Source organism: Puntigrus tetrazona, chromosome 8 (assembly GCF_018831695.1).
Source record: "Puntigrus tetrazona isolate hp1 chromosome 8, ASM1883169v1, whole genome shotgun sequence".
Classification (NCBI taxonomy): domain Eukaryota; kingdom Metazoa; phylum Chordata; class Actinopteri; order Cypriniformes; family Cyprinidae; genus Puntigrus; species Puntigrus tetrazona.
The window spans coordinates 8,431,193-8,448,778 of record NC_056706.1 but is presented as its reverse complement, the minus strand read 5'-3'; the positions used below and the strand labels follow the sequence as shown (position 1 = coordinate 8,448,778).

The 17,586-nt window shown below is 36.8% G+C and overlaps 1 protein-coding gene across 5 annotated transcripts in view; it reads left to right on the top strand.

Annotated features, from left to right (window-relative positions):
• Positions 1–17,586, top strand: part of osbpl9 (oxysterol binding protein-like 9) — a 26,042-nt gene extending 8,456 nt beyond the window's left edge. For 2 of the 5 annotated variants that reach the window (XM_043247871.1, XM_043247875.1), the window contains 21 exons: positions 414–487; positions 4,390–4,485; positions 4,600–4,647; positions 5,068–5,097; positions 5,202–5,252; positions 5,800–5,838; positions 7,630–7,729; positions 7,952–8,056; positions 10,756–10,915; positions 11,263–11,369; positions 12,188–12,306; positions 12,399–12,484; positions 12,810–12,993; positions 13,105–13,189; positions 13,451–13,561; positions 13,644–13,707; positions 13,810–13,950; positions 14,112–14,190; positions 14,277–14,368; positions 15,224–15,359; positions 16,078–17,586. In XM_043247871.1, the coding sequence (XP_043103806.1) occupies positions 414–487; positions 4,390–4,485; positions 4,600–4,647; positions 5,068–5,097; positions 5,202–5,252; positions 5,800–5,838; positions 7,630–7,729; positions 7,952–8,056; positions 10,756–10,915; positions 11,263–11,369; positions 12,188–12,306; positions 12,399–12,484; positions 12,810–12,993; positions 13,105–13,189; positions 13,451–13,561; positions 13,644–13,707; positions 13,810–13,950; positions 14,112–14,190; positions 14,277–14,368; positions 15,224–15,359; positions 16,078–16,152 (1,982 nt within the window). In that variant the 3' untranslated portion in view covers positions 16,153–17,586. Of the gene's footprint in view, positions 1–413; positions 488–1,307; positions 1,492–4,389; positions 4,486–4,599; positions 4,648–5,067; positions 5,098–5,201; positions 5,253–5,799; positions 5,839–7,629; positions 7,730–7,951; positions 8,057–10,755; positions 10,916–11,262; positions 11,370–12,187; positions 12,307–12,398; positions 12,485–12,809; positions 12,994–13,104; positions 13,190–13,450; positions 13,562–13,643; positions 13,708–13,809; positions 13,951–14,111; positions 14,191–14,276; positions 14,369–15,223; positions 15,360–16,077 lie in introns of those variants that run through there. The other 3 variants (XM_043247872.1, XM_043247874.1, XM_043247873.1) reach the window with 3 other exon arrangements.

Genomic DNA, 17,586 nt, shown 5'->3' with positions numbered 1-17,586 from the left:
TTTAGGGTACATAAATGTGTTGACCCGGCTGTTAGAAATGAATGTGCTTTACAGTTTTACTTTTGAAGCACACAGGCTGTTTTTAGTCACACCTTGGCTTTTTTGAAATTTCATCACTCTTTTCTACAAGAAACTTCGTCATGAGTGTTATTTACGGTTCTTATTTACACAAGGGCAGAGGCTTTCTTTTGTGTGTGTTCCTGTTTAACTTAAGCCACAACCCTGTCGTGTCTTCGTGAAACTCTGCCTGTTTTCATTAAGGAAAACTGGATAGCACAACAGAGCTGTAGTTACCACTGTCACCTTTACAGTTCCACGGCAGGGTCATTCTCCACTCTCCATTTCACTTGCCGTGTGTTTGCAGTCCGCCCGCTTATTACTAATGGATGTGTTTTTGGATGTCTCCCCACCAGCCCGTGACGCAGACGAGCGGGAGAAGTGGATTCATGCCTTAGAGGGGACGATTCTTCGCCACACCCTTCAGCGGGTAAGAGACACATCAAGGCCATATGTACCATATTTATGATCTCAGAGAGGTGAAAAAAGAAAAATATCCTTAAAGGTCTAATGATTTATGCTGTACTCCTAAATTGTATATATATTTTTAAATATATTTATATATACTTAAAAAATATATATTTATGTATGTGTGTGTGTGTATATATATACATATACTTTACAACTTTACAATGTAACATTTATTTATTTTTTAATTATGCATATTTTAATATGAATTTCTGTTTCAATGAGAAACAGCACAGAAAACCATGCACTTGTCAAAACTTGAAAAATGTGTCTTCCAATTGGCTTTTATAAAGCATAATGTGTTTTTAATTAAAGTTTCCATAAGATTTGCTGATCTGAAAACTACAAAAAAAGGCCTGAAGCTCTGAGGGTATTGAATGTATTATTAAACATGCCCACCTGCTCCATACCAAAGGATGAAACCAGGACAGGCTGAGAAAAACATGCATTTTTATAGGTTTTTTTCCCATCTTGTAAATAATTTTATGAATTTTTCCAACTTTCTTTCCTCTGTATTTTCCCCTCATCCTGTCCTCTCAAAGATCTCTCTATTCCTTCTCTACCCCTGTGTTTTTTTTTTAATGCTGACTCGTAACTGCATGTACCTACATGCAGAGTGTGCGCAGCTATCCTGTCACATGATCTCTGGCAGCCAATCACAGCCTTGCTTATTCAGCCAGCCACTACTGTGCAGCAGATGACAGATCCAATCACATTGCTGTATTTTGTTTCCTACAGTCTGTATAGCTTATCTTCTTCTTTTTTTTCTTTTGAGGAAGTCTACTCCTTCCTGGTCAAAAGTGGTTTATAGAAAGTCTCTGATTCAGCCGATAGGTATTTGTTCACCTTATTTGCCCCTCGTTTAGAGGGGAACTTACAGGAAAGGGTGTGCGGACTAATACTGAAAGTGTTTCTGTGAGTGTGGGTCAGATTTGTGGAGGCATGTCCTGCAGTGGCAAGAATCGTGTGAGTATCTTTGTTTTGTTAGGATTTACTGATGCTTTAAATCATGCTGTGTCTGAGTGTGGACAGGTAGGGGTGGGTGTGTGAGTTTGCGTTGACGAATGTAGGAAAGCATTTGCTTGTGCAAATACAGAGGGCATGGGTCACACTTGAATGCGTAGTTACTTTTCTACTAACTTAAGATTTGCAATCTCAGCCACATCATGTGTGTACAGTCTGTGCTGACATAATACAACACTTGACTTGGAGTCAGACTTGTGTGTTTGTCTTTCAAATGTGTCTCCGGTGGGTTTGTCTCCTAAAAAGGCATAACGATAGCCTATACACACCAGGTGGCTTAATTGATTCACAAAGAAATATTCTCTGCAGTTGGGATGGATGTTAAGATTTTCTGCTATGAGTCAGGCTGAAAGAGTGAGTCAATGGGAACAGCTTCCTGTCTGGACAATCTGAGTGTTCAGGTGTGTGATAACAGCTACCATGTAACGCTCAGCGTGTCGCAGCTTTTCTCTGCCAGGCACAGGATAAATTAATTATGTAATGCTCTCTTGGGGGTCGCAAATGCTTGTATTTTGGCAATTTGTTCATGCCAAAATTGCAGATCTCAGGGCTGCTGGGAGGTGAGATGTTTATGGTGCCTGTAGGATATGAGCAGGCATACTTAACTAGAGAATTGCCGGTCAATTCTCAGGAAATATGCATTTCAAAAAAAGTGTTCGCAGTTCTTGGAAAAAAAATATAAAATGTTAAAATGGTTTCAAGTGATGGTTGAAAAGTTTTAAAAGTCATCTATTCTCATGTTTATTTTTTGTTTTCTGGCATTATTTTTTTTATAGAATTTATCATTGATTAAATTTGAAAGTTTCTGTATTATTTTTATTAGTACTATTGTTGTTACTTGTTTTTGTAAAATGATTGTTTCTTAAGAAAGTGATGCATTATTGTAAATTATTTATTGAATTTATACTGTTAATGTTGCCATTATACTGTTAAATAAATAAATAAAATACATGCATACATACACCATTACGATCATACCTAGACTTTTAACGTAGAAGAGCAGAGGTTGCATAACTGTTAGGTTGCTAGTTTGCCAGAAACATACTTCACTATTAACAAAGGTACGTAAAAGCAACGCTTGGCATGAATGTTTGGCGGTCTATTGAGCATACTTTACCTGCGTTCTTGCGTTATTGTTATGCTAACAAATCCTTAGCTCATGGGGATGTGTTTGATGTGCTGTTATTCATGTAGTTATTAGCTAGCAAGCTATAACTACGCCAACAGTTTAGAAGTATATGATTTTGTATCCATTAAACTATTGCTCCCGTATGAGTATAGTTGACCTGAAAGAGATGCATGACCATCTGCCTGATGTAATGGCTCTTGTGGCAGTGCTTAAAAGATTGTACATTATATACATACATTGGTAAATTAAGTGTTTCAGGCTTTCATTCCAGCTGTTAATCTTGCCCTTATTACTTGGAGTTTGTTTTAGCAAGACCGTGTGCATTGTTAAAGCATTTCTATAAGATGTCAGAAGTACAAATAACCTATAGATTAGTAGTCAGACCATACCTTTTAGAGTTAAGCTTGAACTTTAATTTAATTTAAAAGCAGCAAAACTCTCATTAAATCTTTTACTGTGCATTTACTTGTGTTCGCAGTCGGCTGAATCATATGGTTTCATGCTGATATTTCACTTAACCTTTGATTCCTGAGTGGATTTATTCTGCTCTTGCAGACTTTGACCTATTTTTATAATGTTTAGCGTTTTGACGGACAGTCAGCTGCCCATGGCTTTTCTTCATTTTCCCATGCAGTTCAGTTCAGCCAGTCTCCACCGTAAGGTCTTTCATGAGGTCCGGCAAGATCCAAAACTCGCAACAGTGACCCCCAGACCAGGGAGTACCTCTCTTGTAAAGACTACTGCCAATATATTGTCTGTGCTATCTAAACTTCACTTCTTGAAATCACCATGGCTAGCTGCTATTAGCTTTAGTCTTTATTCGGATAGTTTAACTGAGAGGTCTGGAATAACCTAAGGTTGTATTTGTCGTAGAAGGAACTGTGGTTTGCCTTTAAGATTACAGTTATAATATTTTAAAGTCTTGTTTTCGTTAGGAAGCTGTTTTAAGGTTTTAGCGTGAGTTCAGGGAAAACATTACGGAAAACAGAAGTGTCATAACATAAAGTATGTTCTGTAAACAGTAGTTATTAGTTTATTTAATAAAATAAGCACACATTCTATTGCCAGTTTGGTTATTTATGACATTTTCTCTTATCATTTTATTTAAAAATGAATATACCCTCTTCTTAAAATTTCTAATTTATTCTTTGGAGAACAAAAATAGTTGGTTAATTGTATTCCATTATCAACATTAAAGTTCAAGTCTGTGTATATCAGTCATGACAATCAGTCATAAACAACCAAAGTATTGTTTAGTTTTTTTTCCATTTTATCAACCTAGAATTGTTTGACAGTTACATAGAAAGGCTCAGAAATATAATCACACAAGATAATGATCAGCTGGCCCCATGTTCTAGAAAAAACACTATTCATTGCAGTGTTTTATGTGCATTGGATGACTGTGTTTATGTTTTTGTTTTTTTTGTCTTTCTAGATTTCTAGTACTAGTAACTATCAGTAACCAATCTCTGCCTATACCATTTATTCTACAGATCAATTCAGTGCCAGTCCCTCTCGTGGTCTGATCTCTGTTTATTCCTGTTGTCTAATTGTGTAATTCAGTTAAAGCTGTTAGAGAGAAATGTGCACAGGCATAGGGCAGTTCTGCTCAGTTCCTCTCGAAAGCAGAACGTGACTGAGCTTAGGACACCATGGAAGCTTTTATACGCTGTAGAAGGACTGAAACTGATCCCTCTCACTTTCACTTGCAGGAGGCAGAAACAGGATTCGTTCCCAGCGTTCAGGACTTCGACAAGAAGCTAGCTGAAGCAGATGCGTATTTGCAGATTTTGATCGACCAGTTAAAAGTAAGGCTTTTTTAATCATAAGATCTCGTTGTGACTCAAAAGTGTGTTTTTGAGTTGACATATGATTTTTCTCAAACATTGCTGTCTAATTCCTGCTTTTGTTGCATCCTATAGCTTTTTGATGAAAAAATTAAAGACTGCAAGGAAGATGAGTCACGCAGAGTAAGACATGATCGTTTTTATTTGTCATCAGAGATGCATCGCTTATCAGACTCTTCTTGCCAGGCGCAGTATGTGGCAGAGACGGGCCACTTGTATTATATTTAACTCCATCTAACATGAACGCCCAATATGGCATCTCTATTGAAGGACATCCCACAGTCATAAAATGAAAATGTATATGTTTATTGTAAATTGCGCAAAGTAGAGAAATTCTGTAGATACTTCAACCAAATCTGAAGCCAAGATTTTAAAGAAAGTCACATTTTAAGTCTGTTTTAGGGACTGTCATTCGGTCACAGGCTTTCATTTCTGCATTTCTGTGAGGGTTTGTAAAGGTGCATCTTTGTTTTTAATCCAAGAACATTTCACAATTGTAACTGAAACTTTCCCTTTCCTTCTTCTTCATTGTCATATTCACAGAAAATCGAGAACCTGAAGGACACGACTTGTGTAAGAGCGTCTGAACCTTCACCCTCTTAATGCATTTTGTATCTAATTTTGGTGAAATGCATTTTCATTTTTTCTTGGGTTTTTTATTTTCTTTCTTATTTTAGAGTATGGTAGAGTCCATCAAACACTGTATCGTACTACTACAGATTGCCAAGGTAAACCGCTTGTCTCTCAAGCTCAGAATGTGTCTGCACCTGTGTTTTGTCTGCTCACTGTGTTGATATGAATTAATGTGTTTCGTGCAACCCAACCTGTAATTTTCCATAACCCTGTTAATGATTTTTTTTGGCCGACTTGTGAACATTCCAGCAGGTACCATATTAATGGTTTGGAGAGGTGATTCTCCTACACTAAGGCCACGTTCACACAGCAGCAGCATACAGTTGTCAAGCTTGTTTTACAGTGCTAAGTATGGTTATGCTCACGTTGACATAAAAATTTGACCTTGCTTGAACTTATCAAAAACATTTGATCGAACTCCTGTAGGTTTTACTACAAATGTGTAAATAGTAAATGTGATTGACAATCCCAAACCCTGACTATGTGAACATGGCCTGAGAGATTCAGTAGGGTAAAATACCTCGAGTGACCTTTATTATTGCTTTAAATTAAAGCAGAGAACTTTTGCTTTTTTTTTTGCTTACTCCCAATTGTGGAGTTGCCTTATTTCTCAATTTGTGTTTTCTTTTTTAAAATCTAAAGGATCAAAGTAACGAACAGCAACACGCAAACGGACTGATAGTAAGTTTTGACATTCCTTAGCAATGAACTAGTCTGAATCAAACGGTGCTACTGTTCTGTTTTCCACTGAAATCACATTTTCACTTTAATAAAACTGAACCGAGATGTGCATGACCTTGATCAGAAGGCTCTGCCCACCACGTCTACATCTCTTTTTTTTGTTTTTTTTCTCTACTTTCATTCTTTCTTACACTACCTGTCGGGTAATTCTGGGCCTCTCCTTTCCTGTGGTCATGATTTGCAACTTTAAGCCTTTAATACTTCTTTCCGACATTCTGATTGATCCAAACTGCTTCAACGCTGCAAACATGAGACACACATACATGCACAGCGGCATAATCATCGATTTTCCGTTGTCATACATGCTATTGAACCATGTGGGACAAATGGATACGGATCTATTACGACCTACCCAGAGGCTCTTATTGGGTCAATAACTTTCAAGGCTAGTGTTGAAGCGACGTAATCACCATTTGCATTTAATACATCTCGCAAACTGGTTTAGTTTGAGTTGAATATTGCTAAAAAGCCAAATCTAATATTTGTACATAATGTTTTAAGCACGTTGTAGCAAATGTATTTAACCAAATAATGTATTCTTCAGGTTTTTGTAGTTTCTTCTTTCCGAATCTATGATTGTCGTCTTTTTTTCCGTTGACCTGAGTGTCTCTGCCTTTTTGATTTAATCTCATTTTAGTGATTATGTATTTACTGCAGAGCTCTAATTACTCCAATTGGCTTTTAATTAAGAGCAGCAGTCTCTGTTGTGCTACAGATTATTCACAACAAGTTCTTTTGCAGAAAAGCCCCTCCAAACTCATTTCACTCACTCCCCTGCATGCCTTTTTTCCCGCTTGTGTGTTTTCAGGTAAAGTTACCTCAGTGCTGTGCCCTGTGACGTCAATGTTTCACTTTGCCTGCTGGGTAGAGATTATTTAACTCTCTGCCTTATCTATTTAGTGTATGATGCACAGGATTATGTGCTGATCTTGTCATCATAATAGCCTTGTGTCTGAGTCTGTGCCGACTGACAGATGCTCTGTGTTTGGTTACCATAAGGCAGAGATTGATTCATAGTGATTTTTGTACGTTGAGGAGATTCAGTGTGATGGACACGGGCCACAGCTGCGAGGTTGCTCGTTTGGATACAGTAAATTATAAAGTGCTAAATTTGATTCACTAATTTATTTCAAATCTTTTTCATAATTATCAAAGCATGACTGACCATTGTTGTGTCTCTGTGTGGAATGAATGTGGATACGTAGAATGGTTAAAAACAATACACAGTGGTAAATCATGTGTTAGTAGTTGTCTTTAATGAAATTTACTGTTTTATGAAGGAAGTCAGAATATTGGAGAGTCACCTTGAGAAATTAATGTTGTTTTGTTTATATGTAACTATATGTAAAAATTTCAGCACCTTAAAGGGATAGTTTAGCATTTACTTCATTTACTCGTCCTTGTGTTGTTTAGAATAAGTGTGGAACACAAAAGGAAAAAGCTTATCCAGTCCACTCTAAAATGAAAGTTCATTATACTTTGAAAGACTGACCCAAAAAAGTCAAAGGTTTAGTACAACATTAGTCTAAATGATGCCGGAATAGTCATAATGGAGTGAGCTATCTATTTAAACAGTTCTAGTAACTGAATATCACAGGTCCTTGCTTCCCCTGAGGACTTCTGTGATAGTTGGGTTGGGCTTTGAGACTGAAATCTCCTATGAGAGGGTGTATTTATAACGTGTTTTCCTGTGAGAGGTATGTTTTGTATCATGTTTGTGGTTCTCTGCAGAGCACCATAAACCCAGTGGATGGGGTATTCCAGCCTACCCCTCTCAACACTTCTGTAGTCAGTGCCAGTGCCATGCCAACACAGACCACTCTACCCACAGGTGAGCTATCGATCGCTTTCGCTCTCTCCATTTCATTCGTTAATCATTCCTTAATTCTGTGTGTGTATGTATGTATGTATGTATGTATGTGTATATTATGTATATATGTGTAAGTGCTTAATTTAAAGGGTTCTTGGTATTTGTAGTTAAAAGATTCGATTTCTTTGCTAACTTGTGTTTATAAGGGCCAAGGGTTTACGAAGGGTGTATGTTCATCCCTAGATGGAGCTCAGGTGTGTAAAACGGAACAGAGGCCTTCTTCTTTACCCGTGGGCCCTGTTGTTACGGTGATGGGCAGCCTTCAGACCCCCACTCCCAACAGCACAGGTATGAACCAACAATGAGACGGATATATATTCATAAGAGATATATCCAAGCAACTCTTTGACCGCATTAGTTTTGTAGCACTTCGCCAAATGATTTCTATTATTTTAAATAACCAAAACCCACAATGATACTTGCCAAACAAATGAATATTATAATCAATATGATAAAAACGACAGCTCGTTTCCATGTTTTGCCATAAAATCACGTTTTATTATGTACAGTAAGCACATACTCGTTCTCTCCCGCTCTCTCTCTCCCTCAGAGACGCACACACATTAACATAAAAGCTAATGTTGACTTTTCACAAGCAAGGTAACAATGGCACTGTTAGTGAAGAAAATAAACTTAGTTTCACTGTAAGCCGAGTAATTATAAGACATGTACAGACTCAGAGGTACTTCATGCTCTCTCTCTCTCTCAAACACACACATACACACACACACACTCACACTCATAAATTATTTATTAACTGCATTAGTCTGCTATCAACAGCTCAAGCCTCTGCTACTAGGTCTAAAATGACATTTTGGAATGAACAAGGACGCATTAGATGAGATGCGGAAGAAATACTCACAATAACGCTTTAAGTACAGAAATTGGACAAATACAGTGAAATATACCATCTGATCAATGTCTTGAGGTGTGGCAACCTTAGTATAAGTGGAATATTTGACTCCGGGGGCCGTTGAATTATTAGAAAAATAATGCACACTTGAGGCGGTGATGCAAATTATTCAATTATTCCCTACACATATTTATGTCAAGGAGCCATGTAATAAGCAGGATAATGTACATCCAGCAGGTTGTTATCGCAGAATAACAAACCTTAGAATGTGGTGACTGACCAGTCAAAATCGAGTAGTCCATAAAAGCCGTGCAATAAGTATGGTTGTGTGTATACATACACGCATAGTATGCATGTATGAATAATTTATTTGCCAAAACAGATAACTGGGTTTTGGTTATTGTGTTAGTCAGCTGTTGTTATTTTTTTTATTTCTTATTATTTTTTATTTTTTTTTACCTAGTCAAAGGAACTCTACTGTAGTTTAATTATCAAAGAAATGGATTTTTGAAAAATTTTAAAAAGTCATTTATCTGTTATACATGCATACATATTTGTATTCTACCATATGTGTGCATGTTATGTATTTGTATTTATTATATTTGTGCAGATACAATCAGCAAATTCCCATTAATCTAATTTTAGAACAAAGGGAAACTCTTTTTGGAAGACAATGCTTCATTTATGATCAATTTAAATTACTACTATTTAACAAATAATTTAACTAATACCTCTTATCAACGTGAGCAGAAGCAGTATTTCCCTAGTATACCGCTGCAGTGGGGATGCAGGCAGACCTGTTCTCTCTGCAGTCAGTCTGTTTTCCCTTGACTGTCATTAGTGCTGGATACAGGGGCTCAGGGAGTCCAGCTTCTGCTGAGGCAGTGCAAGAAGAGCTGAGCTCAGCAAAAACACAGCCGATCGGTAGCGCTCTGGACAGCAGTGCAGGAAACTATGCATAAAACACAGTCAAGAGCTGAAAAGTGCCGACTGTGAATCAGGGTTTCCATTTATATTCAGGCTGAAAGTGCTTGCGTTGTAGGCAGGGCTGATTTAATTGGACATCTTTGAGCATTTGCAGTCTTTGTCTTATCAACAGCACCAAGTATTTAATTTATTAGGCTGACAGCATCAAAATAATATGCATTCTTTTCTTATGAGTTATTTCCATTTGGTCTTTACATTCCTGAACTACAATTGTGAAGGGTAAAAAAGTTACTATCATTTTTAAAGAGGTTAATGGCCTAAATTATTAATAAAATAAATGTAAATAGTAAAAATAGAACATCTAATTAAATGTTTTTATTATATTTTAAATTAAAATTCATTCATTTGTTGTTATTTATACTTAAAAATTAATAAATTTATCATTAATATGAAAAGTAATTTATAAATAATGCTAAAATACTAGCATTTTAGATGTTTTGATATATGCTAGTATGATATCCTCTTAGTCTAAAAATAAAATTAATTGAAATAATAGAAAATCTAAATAAAACGTGATTTTAATTACATTACATTAGTTAAAATTTATGAAAAATACATTTTGTCAGTAATGTCAAGTAGGATTATATAATGGCATTATTCCTTGAATAATGTTAATATGTAAAATATAACCTCATGTTTTTGTTAGTGTCAGGAGTGAATTGAGGCAGTGAAGAGTGATGTCAAGGGTGGGCCTATACAATATTTGCATAAGAGTGACTGACATTTAGGGTGGACCTCAACCTTGTCATTGGAGCTTATTTGAATATGCATGTTTTGTGGCAAACGGCAAAGGTGAAGTCATTGTCGGTTTTAAAAATCTGTTGTCTCGTTTGTGCGACAGTTAATCTCAAATACTCTTTCAGTGTTTAGGACTGAGAATGTCATGTGTACATAGTGTTTGGCGTAGTTGCTTGTGAAATCAGCTATCCATGTAGCGTACTACTAGGCTTCTACATGAGCTTTACGGGTCGTGCTATTTATTTAAAGCCTATATGCCAGCCACTTATGCAAAAGCACGAAACCTCAACCTATTTCTGAACTACAATGATTTCCGACCACGGTATTGCTGTGTGGTTAGTCATAATTTCTCAGCACACTTGCATTTATTCTCACATTTATTAGTTTAATTTTCTTCCTGTGGCTTTAGGGAGTGGTCCTTCAGCGCCGAGCAGCAGTGTGACTTCGCCCAGTCACATGAACGTACCGCCCCACACCGTCCCTGACTTCTCCTATTCCAGCAGTGAAGACGAGTTTTACGACGCAGATGAGTTTTATCAGAGCAGCACCTCACCAAAACACTGCATAGAGTGAGTTAAACACGCGCACATAAACACATCGCACCTGAAAGCCACAATAGTCTATGAGTGTGTGAAAAAACACACACAAAACCTTGTATATAATTAAAACTCACTGAAGTACCGCTGCACAAGTAAATTATAGTAGCACCTGCCCACACTCACATTAACTAACACCGCATAATGTGAAAACAGTACTGCTTTGAGATAAACGCACTCCCACATGCTATTTACTGCAAACAAAAAGAAACACAAACTGACCTGATTAAAACAGTGCATGGACTCGCTTACATGCATCTTCCACGGCCACGTAAATTTATTCTGGAATAAGCTGACGTGATGTTCTTGTGTCTCTGCAGTCCAAACAGAACTGCCGCTGTGAACAGTGAAGACGGCACGGCCCTGAAACGGCCAGACACCAACGAATCAATCAACTCCTCCATGTCGAACGGCACCACTGACGCAGGTACACGAAAAACACACACATGTCCCTCGCGTTGAAGTTTTCCAAAATGAATTAGAGCAAATACTGTGTTTGTGTTGCGTCTTCTTGCTTTGTGTTTGTGTTGAAAGTGGAGAGTGTATTTTTTGTATTTCGAACTTAACAAACTGTTTCAACAGCAGCACCAAGCAAAATATACTATAACTTATATGTTATAGTATAATTAAGATTAATTAGGATAGTTATATATCCTAATTATAAATAAATATAAATAATTATACAATTTTTCAATGTTTTTGGGAAAAGTCTCCAATGTTCATCAATATTGCATTACTTTAAAGACAGTAATATTTTGAAATATTGCTACAATGGTACAAATTGAATATATTGTGATGTAAATAAATGTAATTTATTCCCATGATGGCAAAACTGAAATTTGATTCAACAGAAATCATTCTAATATGTTGATGCTCAATTATTATTAGTTATTATTATTATTATCAGTGTTGAAAGTTTTTGATGCTTAGTATTTTCTTTAAAAAGGCATTTATTTGAGGATTCTTTAAATATTAATAATAGAAAGTTTAATGATAAATTATTAATATATATTTTTACCGTCATATTCAAGCAATTAGCATCCTTACTAAATTATATATATTTTTTATCATATTTTATCACGACAGTTTTCACAAAATATTAAGCAGTAAAAAAAATTGCATTGATGGCGATAAGAAATGAGCACCAAATCACTGATGACTGATTTTACTATATTTTTGATCAAATAAATGCAACCTTGTTTGTGTATATGTTTGCTTTGTTCACTGTTTGATGTGTTTTCTCAGATCAGTTTGACAGTCATGATGAGAAAGATGATGACGGCGAGGGTGAGTCCGTGGAAGAACACAAAAGTGTCATCATGCATCTGCTGTCTCAAGTGCGACTGGGCATGGATCTCACCAAAGTAAACACAAAACAACCTTCTCTAATTATTTACATTCTAGTCTATTTTTTCCCTACAATTTCCATCTTTTAATCCATCTTTGTCATCCTCAGGTTGTCTTGCCGACATTTATCTTGGAGCGGAGGTCGTTACTGGAAATGTATGCAGATTTCTTTGCACACCCAGATTTGTTTGTAAGGTAATGCACATGCTGTCTTTTTATAGATCTCACAGCTGTTCTACCATATGGACTTATCGTTTTTATATCTGGTTCCAGCAGCGCTGTAATAATTGACGAATTTAAAAGTGGCAAAATACTAACATGACTGCATTTTTGAGTACTGAGCTATTTCCGGTGTACTGTGCAATTGGTTCCAATGTTGCAACCAAATAAGTGGAGGAAATAATCAAACATCCCCTGCTATGATATCTTTGCTCTCTGAATTAGGAGCGTGATTCGTTGTAGCAAGTTGATTTATTGAAACATTTCATTTTAATGCACTCACGACTGGCACATTTTGCAGTATTGCAGAGCAGCAGGATCCAAGGGACCGCATGGTGCATGTGGTAAAGTGGTACCTCTCAGCCTTTCACGCTGGTCGGAAAGGATCTGTGGCCAAGAAGCCCTACAACCCCATTCTGGGTGAGGTGTTTTTCTGTCACTGGGACCTGCCTACCGAAACAGAGGATCTCGCTGCTTCTGTGAGTGTAAGTTTAAAGGTCTAAAAAGCCAATTTTTACAGTATCTTAACAGATTTTATTTGTTTACACTCCCTTTATTATACGTTTCCTTCTCCGTCACTATGTCTGTCTTTCTAGAAGTCTGTATCAGATGGGCCAGTGCCGTGGAGTAGCAAAAACAGTGTGTCATTTGTGGCAGAGCAGGTTTCTCACCACCCTCCTAGTAAGTGCTGAACTAATTACTATCTTTATCCCAGAGTATCGCTAAATAATTTATTATGGCCACTAGTAGAAGAAAATAGATCCAATTTACAAGTTACCAGACATTACCTGGTACCAGTACTGTAAAAGTAAAACAAAACCAGTTAACTGTAATTAGCAACTTATTTATTAAACTTATTACCATTTTATAATGGTAATGCAATAATCTGTTGTGATTTTTGGGTAAATTGACATTTTCCAACAACTTTGTTTGTTTTTGCAGTATCTGCATTTTATGCTGAATGTTTCAGCAAAAAAATCCAGTTCAACGCCCACATCTGGACAAAATCAAAGTTCCTTGGAATGTCAATCGGTGTCCATAATATTGGTCAAGGTAGTCGAGGATGTTGTTAAGAAGTGATTAATACACATTAGTGCTATTGCAATGCTTAACTGTCCTCTCCTGTTACCCATAGGTTGTGTGTCTTGTCTTGAATATGATGAGCACTATATTCTCACTTTTCCCAATGGCTATGGGAGGTAAGCATTGTTCTGTTTTATCACTTTATCACAGTGATGTATTTTAGATTGTTCGATTTCTAGAGGGCGGAGCGTCCCATCCATCTCATTGTGCTCCAATAGGTCAATCCTCACTGTTCCATGGGTTGAGCTGGGTGGAGAGTGCAATATTTCCTGTTCCAAATCTGGCTACAGTGCCAATATAGTTTTCCACACCAAACCATTCTATGGTGGAAAGAAGCACAGAATAACTGCAGAGATATTGTAAGTCAAATTGGGGCTTTCCATAAATTCAATAACCGCTACTGTCATGGTATTCTTTAGCTGTTACAGTGTATTCATGAAAATAAGTTTGTATGCAGATACGTTACAATTATTGTCATGTTAATTAAAAATGTATCATAAAATATTTTCCTTTTTCTTAGCGCTCCCAGTGATAAGAAGTCATTCTGCTCCATAGAGGGAGAGTGGAATGGTGTGATGTATTCCAAATTGGCTACCGGGGTAAGTTTGAACCCTACAAAATTAAATGAAAATATGTACCTTTTTAAGTAAAAAACAAACAAACAATATATTTGTCTTTCACCCAGGAAAATGCAGTATTCATTGACACAAAGAAAATAGGAATTATTAAGAAGAAAGTGCGGAAATTGGAGGACCAGTTGGAATATGAATCCAGAAGGTGTGGGTCTGAGGTTTTTTTGGGGGGTTTTCTGCTTTTTAAATGTTATCTCTTGCATGAAGGCTCTAAAACAGGATTTGCTGCAACACGAAGTCGCTATATATAAAGTTTGCTACATCTCCAAAGTCCATTTTCTCTTAAGCTATAGTGCATATACACACACTTTTTAATCTTGGGCTTGACTCTGTGATGAGTCGTGGGAAACCATCCTTAAAAACCCATTTGAATTTTGTATGGTTAAGAATGAAGTCTAATCCCTCAGGTTCTTAAATCTAATTTGTGCTACCGAATGAGGTGTCTTGTTTTCCCGCTCAATCTGGGAGGGTTTGGAAAGTGATTTGGAAAATCCACATTGAAAATCTGCGGTTGAAATTTTCATTGAATCTTGACATAAACAAAGTTTAGAACCGTTTTAGGCCTTTTTATTACATCACATATAAATAAAAATAAATATTTCCGATATTTTTAGACATTCTTGCTTCCATTTAAGGCTCCATGTAGGATTCTTAAATCACATAATCAAGTTATACACAAACCTGTGTGCTTGAATGCTGTTGCTTTTTTTTTTTTATTTAATCAGACATTTTTCAATTCAACTTTATACAAAAATAGCTATGCTGATAATATAATTTGTCATGGAAAATGCAAAATACAAGCATGTTGACTAGTGGCCTTTTGGAACACTCTGTATTTAGTTTTGTTTGCACCTGATTTATTTGCTGATCTACAAAAGGGGTTGTTTATTTTTGTAGCGGCTCCTCTGGGGACCTGCTGAAGTGATGTTTTTTTTCTGCTTGGCTACCTCTGTGAGATGATCTGATGCAGACCGCTGTTATTTCTCTGTCTGGCTGTCAGTTTGTGGAAGGACGTGACCGTGAACCTGAAACTGAAGGACATCGATGCTGCGACGGAAGCCAAACACAGGCTGGAGGAGAAACAGAGGGCGGAGGCCAGAGAACGGAAGGAGAAGGAGATGCAATGGGAGACGAGAGTGAGTGTGCTTATGCACACGCACATGTGGAGGGCAAATGTGCTGTGAAAATTAATGAGATCGAAATACGACTCTGATAAACGGCCCTTAATTGGTTCCTGATGCTTAAAAGCAGCCTGTTCTTAAACTGAATGTTACCCGTGATGCACATAGCTGGATGTTTAAAGTGCTCAGCAGTGTCAGTTTTTCAAATTGAGTTTCCCCAAACGTATATCAGCTTTTAGTCAAACCAACCTACTCATGATGAGTTCAGAAATCAGACTGAGCAATTAACCTTTGGTAGAGCAATCTTGACTTAAATGTCATTACCAGACTGCATGGAATCAACTCTTTTCACATTTTCTAAGCTGATTTTGGGGGCCAAATCTGAGGTGGATTTAAATATTGTAAAATGTTTTAAACTCTAAAAGCATAGGCATATTAGCCAAAATATTTCATAAATGAACATTAAAGAAACATGCAGTTTACCTCTTGAACCATACTAATGAGCGCTATTCAAATTAGAACTTGAATTAAAGATAAAAGGGTTCGAAATACATGAAAATGTGCAAAATCAGCCAACTCCGTTTGTAACGATTAGTCTTTAACCATTTACCCATCGAACAAAAATAGCTAACACAATAGACCATTTGAGTGATTCACAGGAATCTGATGAAATGATCCGTATTCCTTTCAGAAGAAAGTTTATTTAAAGAGTGATTTGTTTGTCTCCCCGCAGCTGTTTCATGAGGATGGTGAATGCTGGGTCTATGACAAGCCTCTTCTGAAGCGACTAGCATCGCAACGACACTGAGGCCCTTTCCAAAACCCCGGGAGTCTAGAAAACAGAACTCTCTTGCAAACCACTTTTCTTATTCAGCCTTGGAATAACCGACGAATGAACCCTTACAGCTTTGCATTTTCAAAGTTTGAACGAATGATGAGAAGAAAACACAAACTTTAATTAATACAAATAAAAAAGAAAACAAACAAAATCCTCCCTGCGACACTAGTTCAACACTTCCACCTCTCTATCACCCTTCGAGGAAGAAAAAAACCCACCACGAAACACGCAGAAGACGTGATCGGAAGCCCTTTAGCATCACAAATCAAAGAAACGCTCTCGTCTCGGCAAAGGAAGAACGATCCCAGCGGACGTCTCTCTCTCTTTCTCCCACTCCAGAGGGGTTGAGGTGTTTTTATCGAACAAACTCTGAAAACTACAGCGTTCTGTATCTCAGGGAAGCAGCGGACTGAGGATTGAAGGCTGTATCTTTAATGTTCGAAAAGCCTTAACGGTGGAACCACAGAGTAAAGAAAATGAGAACTTGGTTCACATACTGCTAGCCACAGCTATTTATATAGATATATAGAAGATACAATATATTCTTGTTTTCCTTTTATCTTCTTTCTCTAGGGCAATAGTAACTGTTTGAATATACGTACTTGACAGCAGCCATTCCCTTTATGTTCCACTCCGTCATCAGCCTTTCATTTCACAAAAGCCACAATAAGAAAATTTACCATTTACATTAAGGGGCTCAAATTTGAGACAGCTTTGTCATGGTTGTAATCCATTCCAATTCTTTTTTTTTTTTTTTTTTTTTTTTTTTGGAATGATTTGATATGATCTAGAGCCTGATTGAGTGTCCACATAATTTATAAACTTAGTATAAAGTTGGATGGTCCAGTAGGAAATAGTAACGTGCACAATAAAACTATTTGACAACTCTGTGCTTATCCCACCGAGGTCAAGCAACGTTATCACAAATTGCCCTGCAATCTCCCTCTCTCTCTCTCTCTGTGAAATGTCACATTTTAATCCAAATAAATATACATTTCATATAGTCATGCATCAGAAAGAATTGATTCTCTTTTTGAAGGTAAAAGTAACAGTCTGTAGATGCATGGAGTCACTCAGGTCAGTGTTTTCTCCTGGAATGACGGCTATACATTGTGTAACGTTACCAACAAGCAAAATCAAATTGTATTATCTTTTTTTTTTTTTTTTTTTTTTTTTGGAGATGCAGTTAGAGCAAAACTGGCAAAACAAAACATTATTACAGCTATAGCTAAAAGAAAGCCACTTGCTCTTCATGTTATGTAATGAATTGGAGGCCTTAAGTCAAATTTACTTTGCCTAGTATTGCGTTTCAGAACCAATCCCAATTTTTTTCTTTGCCTGACAACAGTTGATTGTACCAGATTTCCATGTATCAAAATATAATATTAAATCTCAATGAGACCA